Below are 11,042 nucleotides of genomic sequence, written 5' to 3' on the forward strand. Positions count from 1 at the left end.
GTAGGCTTGAGTTGCGTGGTTGGATTTGCATGCGGTTAAGTGCGGCGTCGTCGAAGTCAGTGTCGACGCCGCGAATCACGCCTCGGCTCGTGACACCAGCAGGTGAAAGGTAGGCCGTGACCGGGTGTCTCTGGTCGGTGAGAATTATCTCGGTTACTCGACTGTACGCTGCTGCATTAGTAGCACTGGGCGTACTGACGACAAAAATATTTTGCATCTAGTTGGGACAAATAATGTCCTCCTCCGTTACCGACGGCGCTAGCTGAGCTACCATGGTTAGTGCGGCGAGAATCCTGTGTGGGCTCCAGGCTTGCACGTTGAGGCCGCCTCCCGGTCACACGATGACTCGATTGTGACTACGTGGCATCGCCGGCAGTCGGCTCGCAGCTGCGACGCGTCGTAGAGTAGCGTTAGGCGTCGCTGTCGTGCCTCGTTGCGTTCCAGACTGGCGGGCTGCGTGTGACTTCACACGCGATTCTTGCCCTCTTTTTAGAACGGAGAACCATCCGTTTCCTTGTGATTCCTCAGGGGTAACGTCGTCCCCTTCTATGGCAATCTGTTGCGGCATCTCGCAGCTGGCGTGCGAGCGCCGTAGGCGGGAAGGCTGGCCTAACCTCGCCTAGGCTTGGCTCGCCGGTGCAGCGAAAAGGCCTCTAAAATGATGAAAAACGAGCCCACCTTGGTGAACCAGGTGTCAAAATGTTCAGGTGAACTTCGCGGAAGAGGTTCCGTGCAGCTCAGGAAGATTCGAGGCCGTTGACCGGTCAGAATTGGCATTCGCAGCGGAGCACGATGGGTGTGCGTCCGCACACCAGTCTGAGAGACGCTAGCCTTTCACGAAGCGACGAAGTCGTAGGTGTCGGCTAGGACTTGACAGGTCACGCAAACGCCATTGGTTTCCGGCAAAAATTGATTGGTTGAGGGTTACTTGGAAACGTGTTAAAGTTCACCTTGCATACATCTTTGTACGTACCTGGCTTTTGCTAGTTGTGTGACAGTGGCTAACAAAGAACAAGCCCACATCTGGGCACCGTGGAGAATGTACAAGTTCTTGGCAAGTTACGACTGTAGGAACCATGGACGAAGTCCCTATTTAGAAACTGGTACGCAAAAAAGACGATCAAGGGGTTAGTGCTAAGAGGGCAAGAAGAGAAATTTAAGACCTTGTTCCAGAGAGATACTGGACTCTAGACGTGCCACAGGGCTCTGCCCTTAGTCCTCTATATCTAGTTCACATTAACAACGTATACCTTTGCATGTATTTTCAAATTTCCACATTCACGTTTGCCGACGACTGTTATTTATCATGTCGTTACTAACGCTTCTGACCAAACATTACTGCGAGAATACCTGGACTACATCCTACACAATAACGTGATGACTGGCATATGTCCTTAAATTATTCTAAAACTTTATATTATCTTATAAAATCACTCAATTCTTAGCCAATCCCACACAGTGGGTATGCGTCACAGTTAATACGTGAACCAGAACAAGAACGTCAAGACGTCTCCAAAGCCAGCCGGAGAAAAAGCCGTGCGTCGATCATGACCGCGAGTGAAAGCCTGGGATACGGCCTGATAGGCTTCGGACCGGCGCTGTCTATGTTCGCGCTGACCATCGCGCGACACCCGAGCCGAGTCGTGGTGCTGCTCCTGTCCTCCTTCAGCTGGATACTGTCGCTGCTGCTGTCCTCGCTCGCCTGGTTCGTGCTCTCGCCGCTCGGCTCATCCCTGGACGTGGTCGTGGCCATCGCCGTGCTCTTCCAGGAGGGCGCCCGACTCGCCACCCTACTGGCGCTGCGCAAGGCGGACCACTCGCTCAAGTTGGCTGCGCTCGCCGGAGATGCGCAACTGGCTCGGAGCAGGGCTGCGCTTGCGTACGCTTCGGGCCTCGGCTTCGGCGTCGCCAGTGGAGCCTGCTCACTGCTCAACCCGCTGGCGGACATTGCCGATGCGGGAGTTCCTCCAGGTGTCGCGGGTACCGCCAAGAGGTACGTCTCATGGTAGCTCCACACGGCACGGTTTCCCATCGCGATTCGCCTCGGTGGTCACTGCGGATTCACATGCCCTGATGCACTTCGTCGCAGTGACAAGTGGGCTCATATAAACAATAGGCATGCGCGTAGAATCACGTGAAACACAACCGTTTCCGTTCCTACACTAGCTTTTGTCTTAGTCATTGAGCGCGTTGATGATGTTGTAAGATGACAACCGTATCAACTTGCTTAGATTATCTACCCTTGCAAGACAGAGCACTGCTATACGCAAGAAGAATAGAGGAGGAAGGTATAATCCTAAAACGGAGATCTACGTGACAATTTTGAGTTCTGGTCATAAAAAGAATGAAGGGAAGGCTCACTGGAAAAGTACATACTTACCATGTCATAGGAATTTTTTATTCGCTAAAAGTCGAGAGCAGAGCGGCTAGTTTACCTTGACGTTGGCATCTCTAAATACTGTCATAGATGCAGTAACGCCTTGAACGGTTTGGCGACAGTGAGCGGGGATTAGTTTCCAAGAGTCGTATAGCGCATATAGACTTTGAAGACGGAAAGACAAAAGATCCAACCCCTCGTTAGTTTGATGAGATGTCTGCTTGACGTCAGTCGTTTTCTATCCTCCGAAAAATAAGGCACGTGCTGGTTGGAAATTCTGGAATTTCATGCGATGCGTGTGCATGCATTTTTGCGAGACGTCCTCTGTACGATAGCTAGAATATACCACCACGTGTACGTGTCCAAAGTGGTCACCTCATTGCTGGTCCAGAAAATAGAAGACCAGCTCTTTCGTAACGTCTTTCAAATATAAGAAAACCAATGCAAGATGTAAAACGAAAACAGAATGCTTGAGTAGAATTATACTGGCCAGAACAGGTGACTAGATACTAGTAGAAGTAGAAATATCGTCAATTATAGTGACATAATTAAGCATCGTTCTTGCAATTTGAATAGATTGAACTTTTTTTTGGATTGCCTTTCAAGGTCGCAAACAAGCGGCACTTCCATAGTGCTGCCGTGTAGAAAAGCATTTATACTGCGCCTACTGTCCTTTAGCGCTAATTTGTAAGATTCGTACTGTTCTTACTTGTTTTCGTTGTTTCGTTTGTTTATGTACAAGTTGCGTGTACAATACAACTTCCCTATTGGAAAAATAATCCGTGATTACAGTCTTTATGTGATTAGGCGTCCCTACTTTATCCCGTATCACGAGACAAAAGAAAGTGACGCCGATACGTGGCGCTGCCTTCGCGGCAGCTTGTGGAACAGATAACCCGTGACGAGTCACAGCATTGCACAAGTCATCCACACATGCGCGGCGCACGCTGTGTAAGCACGAATCACCGCAACGCAGGCTCGATTGATAGGACCTTACTTGTTTGCCGACGAGTATACAATGGATGTCGCGCTTAACAACCCATGTTTGCAGCATGTGCGGCGTGTACCACTTAACCGACGTAGCCAATCTGAATTTTTCCATTTAAAATAAATTCGTTTCCCATTTTCCCATTTAAATAAAATTTCTTCCCCTATCGGGAGAATGGAGGCAATTAAACCAAGCTTGGGATCTGCGTGTCTGACATATTAGGGAGGAATGATCTTTACTGACAGAAACCAGCAAATTTACCAGGTGGCCGGGCTTAGGATTTCCATGCGGGGACGTCAAGCCCTGCAACGACGCCATTTCACAGGGGTACTTTTATTGTGCATTTTTGCAAACGCAGCGGAACAAACATGAAAGAAAAGGGCACGTAAACTGGACGAGCGCTAGACTTCCAATGTAAGTTTACTGATATAACGCGATGAAATATATACAGATGTTCGCAAAGCCCACAGTGTCAGTAAACTTCTGTTTGATATCTAGCGCCCGTCCTGTGTACAAGTCTGATTATTTTCTTTTATTCCGCTGCGCTTGCTAAAACCCACAGGCTGTAATCTCATCAACTAAACCGCATCTCTGCGTTGAACAGTGTGTTTTCTTTTCCGTTTTTTTTCTTTCTATGTCATTACGGTTTTTATGTTTCTATGTCATCACGGACGGACGGACGCACAAACGGACGAATGAACGCACGGACGGACGCATGACCGGAGGGACGAACGCACGTATGGACGGATACACGGGAGGTGGCATGGACGGGAGCAAGGACGGACGCACGTATGGACGGACGAAAGCACGGGCGGGCTGACGGATGCTTCGCCCACTCATCATCATTCATTCCGTGAATATGCTATGGTTTTTGCCTTCCTCATGCCGGTTTCACCCAGCGCGACACTTTCATTATTACAACATTCAACAACGAAGGTCACGCGGCCTTATTCAAGAAAACGTGGCACCATGGAATGACAAGCGACCTCAATAAAAGGTCAGATAGAGATATCAGAAACGATCTATTCTCGACAAGCACATGATGAAGAGACCACCAATCATTGGAAAACTGTGTGTACAAATAAGCATGTCACCGGCACACACTATGGGGCCGCATTTCCACAGCTTCATCGTCGTCTGGCACTCCACGTATCATGCCAATGTAATAAATTGTATAACAAAGTGTGAGCCTCAGTACCACGGTTGTGAGGCTCCGTTTCCAAGGGACGGCTCTCAGCTCTCCCATAGTAGAGTACCGAGTACTCTAAATCGTTAACCAATTCTTCTAAACACATCCTCTTAACGGGACGGCTTATGCTCTCCCATAGTAGAGTACTTCGTACTCTAAATCGTTATCAACTCTATCTAAACACACAGAGCTGCCAACGGGACGGCTGCCAACTGGAACATGCGTATTAGCAACATCAGAAGCTGATATGAAGCGCAGATGTTCGCGAAGATGCTGGCTCTGGACACTACTACATAAATCAACTTCAGCGTATGGCAAATAACCACAATTGGCGTTAACCCGACGTGATGACTCTATCAAAGGAGTACATGAGTAATCCTTATAAAATTGGGTAGACAGCACTGCAACCTCTATTGACTTTTCACAAAGATTAGCGTCTACTTGAAAAGTATAGTTCTGAGACCTGGCGTAGCTCTGTAGTAAAATGCTTCATTGCCACGCAGAATGCTTAGGTTGGATTCCAGCTGAGACCCTGACATTTATTCTTTGCATTCATCGGGTCGACGCTACCAATGTCGAGTATTTCTTAACGCTCGCACATTAAAATTGCCCATGTGGGTTCTCGTTGTTCCTAGGTAGGCACTGTCTATCACCTGTGGCACGTACCCGCATACGAACGGCATATACCCGCCCGTGGGTATGTGCCACTGTCTGGCGAGAAGTGTTTGACGACGTACGCGGCGGGATTGTGACATTGTTCATGTTTTTACCAGCGCGTCATATTCGTCAAACCGTTTTACCCTCCCATGCTAATTTGGTTCATGCCAAGTTAAGGGGGTGACCACGAGAGCACCCAAATGTAAGCGGCTAGATCGATAGATAGATAGATAGATAGATAGATAGATAGATAGATAGATAGATAGATAGATAGATAGATAGATAGATAGATAGATAGATAGATAGATAGATAGATAGATAGATAGATAGATAGATAGACAGACAGACAGACAGACAGACAGACAGACAGACAGACAGACAGACAGACAGACAGACAGACAGACAGACAGACAGACAGACAGACAGACAGACAGACAGACAGACAGACAGACAGATAGATAGATAGATAGATAGATAGATAGATAGATAGATAGATAGATAGATAGATAGATAGATAGATAGATAGATAGATAGATAGATAGATAGATAGATAGATAGATAGACAGACAGACAGACAGACAGACAGACAGACAGACAGACAGACAGACAGACAGACAGACAGACAGACAGACAGACAGACAGATAGATAGATAGATAGATAGATAGATAGATAGATAGATAGATAGATAGATAGATAGATAGATAGATAGATAGATAGATAGATAGATAGATAGATAGATAGATAGATAGATAGATAGATAGATAGATAGATAGATAGATACGCTCAAAGTCACCGAAGCTCCCTAAGAAATTCTTCGCATTTAGAAGCGCTCAAGGTCGCGATGCGCGCGTGACGTTTTTTTGTGGCCCTGCCATCCCTCCCTGCTTAGCTTCCAGCGCGTTCGACGGGTCGAGAGGAGAGAAGGCAAATGCAGCATGTGACAAACCTTTGTAACACCACTCGCACTGGACGGATTCTTAAAATTTTTGCAGGGTTGATTTCGTGAGGCAATCATCTCCTCCAGTGAATTCATTCCATGGTTACTTGAAAAAGGTCGTGTGTCAGCAGTGTGCTCCTTTCATAAACGTGGCCGCGACCTTCGTCCTCTCCCAAATTACGAATATGATAAGCTCACGCGCAGGAGAGACCACGCTCCGTGGAGGAGCCAACGCTAAAGCCATCTTGGGCTTTAGCCACGGTGGCTTTAGCCAACGATAAGGTCCGTAGATGAAACAAGGTAGCGTCACTCATTGTTCTCGAGCCGTCCTCCTCACTCTCTCGATTACTCCTCTTTTTCTCTGCCATCCACGTCTGTAATTGGTGCCTTACTTGCACGTGATCTTGCAAATGGCTGGTGGTGTTATTTATTATTGTGCAAAAGGTTCAAAACGAGTACGCATGCGCATATGGCTCCAGCCGGATTCTCGCCGTGACCAAAGACAAAATGGTAGCCAGAACATAAACTGAAGAGGAGGAGCGTTTCGGTTATGGTGGCTAGAAGGGGCTTCTAGCCACCATAGTTTCGGTGTGCGCTAAGTCGACCAAGATTGTTTCGCCATGCTCGTTCAATGCAACATCTGCGTTTTTCAGCGATGCTGCGTTGCCGTAAACAACAGAAAATGGTTTCGCTCTCTTCAACTTACCTCGTGCTTTCCTAGATGAAGCGCACCATGAAGTGCAACTATGAACCATTTCACGCGAATGCTTTCGTGCAACTCCGTCAACGTATGTCGACGCGGATCTGCGAAGCGAGTTCACTTGTCGGTTTTTATTGAAACGCCAGGCGCGCGTCTAATGCGTGTCTAGTGCATGCCAGTTGGTACAAATACATGTGGGTATGCACGTATACAGAGCAGCTGTAGGTTGTAATCAACGCACCTTCAGAAACATTTCACTCTTGACCAGTTCCCACTTGAGCCGAAACGCGCTGCTTCGAGACACCTCACCAGTAGAACTCTCACTTTTCAGGAAGTTCCCAGCACCGCATCAGAATCACTTGGCATCACGATTGTCCAAATGGGCACATTAAAAAAAAAACGTCATCGCAGTGCTGCTGGACGAGTGTTCGTACCAGTCTGGTCGTAGTTTTTTTTTTTTTTTCTTGCGTGTGCACGAGCCGTTTGTAATCAATCGTCACAACGTCACGCCCTGTGGCCACTTACAGGATCCAGCAAGAAGCACGTTCACTGTGTCACAGCACGAACAAAACACAATCGGAGAAGTGGACTAGTTAGAACTGGACGAAATACCACGGCCGTGGAACTAAAATGTACTACGCGAAACGCCATGGCTAGTGGTGTAAAGTATAGAACTGCACAACGTTGCCGGTTGAGTAACGCACATCCCGCTTGCTCTTGTGTTGTGCCGTTTATGTTCATAAAGGTAACTGTTTATTCTACGTCTTATTTCGTTCTATTTTGTTTTATTTACATCTATACACCGTAGCAACGGAACCCAAACATTCGCTTTTGGATGAAAGTTTTAAACCTTCTAGGGGGCGCTTCATGAACATAGGCGCAGAGGAAAGGGAAAGGTGTCGCTACCTTGGAAACTTGTTTCATCTAGGGACCTTAGCCAACGAGAGCTCGTCCCGCCATCTCGCCACTCATAACAAAAACACACCAAAGTTTCGAAGCTCCGATGACTTCCAAACGGTGTATGGTGTACATAAATCGCTTCCCGTTAGCAAAGCACGAAGCGTACTCAAAGTACGCTTCGTGGCGTATACTGTGGTTTAGCATCACGCGCTGAAAATCGAAATGGTGCTGGTTCAAATCCGCGCTACAAATGCTTGCCTCCCGATTTTTTCCTTGCAGTTTTTCGATGTAGTTCCGTAAGTACGTCAGCGGAGCCGTGGTGGACCAAGGCGTAAAACACTTTCGTGTTGAAAAATCTACACGGTGGTGAAGTGAGCGTTCATATTCCCGTAAAAGCATGACCTTGGTGTTGCTTCACCTGCGTGCACCTTGCATGCACTTTGACTTCCAGACACATCAGTAATTCACTAATTAAAACAAAAAAAATGATCCCTTGCTCCTCCAACGCGTTGTCCTATTGTCCTTTTGGAGTTGTCTCCTTATCTCCTTAGTGGTAATTATTAAAAAAAAGATTATATACATATATATATATATATATATATATATATATATATATATATATATATATATATATATATATATATATATATATATATATATATATATATATATATATATATATATATTAAGAAGTGTTTCTGCAGACCCAGTGCTTTGCATGCCTTAAGGAACGACGGACGAACTTGCAAAAATGTGTGTTTCTTCCAACGTTCCTTCGTCCAGGAACGAAGACAGGCCTGCCTTGTCGGAACGTTCAAACATATATATATATATATATATATATATATATATATATATATATATATATATATATATATATGCTCCGTGCATACGCAGCTCGTTTTTGATGAGCGCGGAAGCCTGGACTTTTTTCTGAAAACCCACCTGCCTTAAATAATTGGAATCAAATCAAACCGGGAACACTTTTCTTTCAGATCATTGGTATTCTGCGTAGTAGCGTGCAAGAAAACATTTCATATAGTTTTGTTTATAATCTGTAAATTAACACAGCTACCAGTAAATTTGTTGCACTTGAGAAAATGCCAAACAAATGCTTGGCAAAATAATTTAGCTACTTTTTTAGCTCCTTGCTAGGTTTGTTTAGCTACTTATTACGCTTCAATCTAGCGATTTTTGCTCTCCAACATTCGGCAGCACTGCATGAAACGTATGCAGTCCCAAAGTATTTTGAACACACTTAAGACAAACACTGCTTGGATATGTTTCACGAGACTTTTTCGTATTACCGTGTCATCATTACACACACTGCGCGGCAATTTTTCTGCTGTGCACGAAAGAAAATTATGGTAACAGTTTTGCACAGCCGGCTATGGCTGTTTCTTTGTTCACCTTTATGCAGCATTCCTGAATCGTTCATTCTGGCGTCGGCATTGACCACGGGCATTCTGACGGTACTGCACACCCTGTGGAGCGTGGTCGCCTTCCAAGCCCTGTGCCTTCAGAGCACGCTGCTGATCGCCTTCCCGCTAGTAGCACACGTGTTCGCCTCAGGCGCCACGCTGATGTACTCGCGCGGACACTTCGGCGTACCGCTGGCCGCCATCGTGGGCCTCCTCTTCCTGACGGCCGCCGTGGCCTTCGTCGTAACCGGCGGCCAGGCCGGTCGCGCCTGGTCCCGACTGGGTCTCGCACAAGGCAGCAGCTCGCCCGAAGGCTCCGAGCACCAGACGGCGTAGCCATAGTAAGGCGGCTGTGCGAAAGCTCGGCCACGACAGGTACTTCAAGCTGGGCCTGCTGCTGGAAGTCAAGATGCCTTCCTCACGATCTACTTTACCAACTTTCGAACTTTTCAATTTCGCGGCAGTTCCTAATAAACGGTTTTACGGGCTCGCACGTGTGTCTCAGGAGCTAGAAAACGGCCTCATCCAGGCACCATGTCTCCTTAAACTGGTTGTCTTGGAGGCCATATATAAAAGCAGTACGTGCGTTCTTGCTTTGCATGATTTGCTTGCCATTTGGCTTGCCATTTTTCACTCTCGGTAAACGGTAATGGCAGTGATTTTTTTTTTCACGTGAAGCATTTTTTAGCAAACTAAAGGCACGTGCTTTAGGGCCATTCATTCAGCTAGCTATGAATTTGTGCTCTCGAGGCTCTTTCGTTAGCTTGATATACTACACCAAAATCGCAACAACCCGACATGCACGTATGAATACACTCAAACATTTTTATAACGAAGTTGCATATGAAGTTAGATTTCAGATTCAGTAAGGGAAAATCAGCAGTAAGGGAAATCAACAGGGAAAATCAGCCACATTGCCAACGGCTGACGTTTGGCAATGTGGTCTTGTGCATGAGATCAGAAGTTCAAGCAAGATTAAAATTTAAGCAACGTGGAATAGGTAGGCTTGCTTTAGGAGCTCACGGGAATACACCAAATCAGGAGTACGAGGTGATATGGGATGGACATCATTTGAGGGCAGGGGATTAAGCTAGCAGCAAGATAAAGTTTGAGAAGCGATTGAGAGAGATGGGGGAGGAGCGTTGGGCTAGGAAGGTTTTCAGCTACTTGTGCATGAAGAATGTCGATACAAAATGGAGGAAGCGAACCGGGAAATTGACTGATCAGTACTCAGAAAACAGCAGGTGGCCAAACCAAAAAGAACTATCGGTTAAGAAGAAAGTGAACGAAATGGAGACTGACATGTGGAGAATTGGCATAATTAAGAAGTCTGCACTAGAGATCTATCGAACATTTAAGCAAGAAATTGCCAAAGAAAGGATCTATGATAATACTCGGGGTAGTTCTCCACTGTTTGAGGCAAGGATGGGAGTATTGCGAATCAAGATATATCGGGTGGTGGTGGTAGTGGTTACAATGAAGAGGAAAAAGGCACCTAATTTCTGTCTGCCTTCAGGCGACACGGCGCAGTGCCTTATAGGGGTGGGGGGAAGGAGGGATAAAAAGAATAGAAGGAAAGTAGAAGCAGAAGAAGACAGCCAACGAGAGGAAAAAGAAGGAGATAGGAAAGTGGGGATCCGGTCGAAGCAGTCCAAGGGCGGGGTGCCACAATGCGAGAGCTACACGGCATCAGGAGACCGCGGAGGGCGAACCAGTCGGCGGGAGCTACGCTGAAGTCGGAGATCGCGAGGGCACAACCGTCCAGCTTGAAATCCTGCCAAATACGAAGGGGTAAACACGGTATGCAGTGCATGTGGAGAGGAGGAGGAGGAAACTGCTGAACACTTGATAATGTTCTGTAAAGGGCGTCAG

At 46.6% G+C, this 11,042-nt stretch overlaps 1 protein-coding gene across 1 annotated transcript; it reads left to right on the forward strand.

Annotated features, from left to right (window-relative positions):
• The first annotated feature begins 1,547 nt into the window (after positions 1-1,547).
• LOC142785185 (gamma-secretase subunit Aph-1-like) lies at positions 1,548-9,506 on the forward strand. The gene is made up of 2 exons (XM_075883640.1): positions 1,548-1,993; positions 9,170-9,506. The coding sequence occupies exons 1-2, from the start codon at positions 1,548-1,550 to the stop codon at positions 9,504-9,506; spliced, it is 783 nt and encodes a 260-aa protein (XP_075739755.1).
• Positions 9,507-11,042: the final 1,536 nt, after the last annotated feature.

The sequence above is a fragment of the Rhipicephalus microplus genome, unplaced genomic scaffold (genome assembly GCF_043290135.1).
Source record: "Rhipicephalus microplus isolate Deutch F79 unplaced genomic scaffold, USDA_Rmic scaffold_18, whole genome shotgun sequence".
NCBI classification, from domain to species: Eukaryota; Metazoa; Arthropoda; class Arachnida; order Ixodida; family Ixodidae; genus Rhipicephalus; species Rhipicephalus microplus.

Excerpts from the sequence above, each read along its gene's own strand:
- LOC142785185 (XM_075883640.1), top strand. The coding sequence starts at position 1,548 with ATGACCGCGAGTGAAAGCCTGGGATACGGCCTGATAGGCTTCGGACCG. Across the intron at positions 1,994-9,169 it reads GTCGCGGGTACCGCCAAGAG|CATTCCTGAATCGTTCATTC; the intron begins GTACGTCTCATG and ends ACCTTTATGCAG.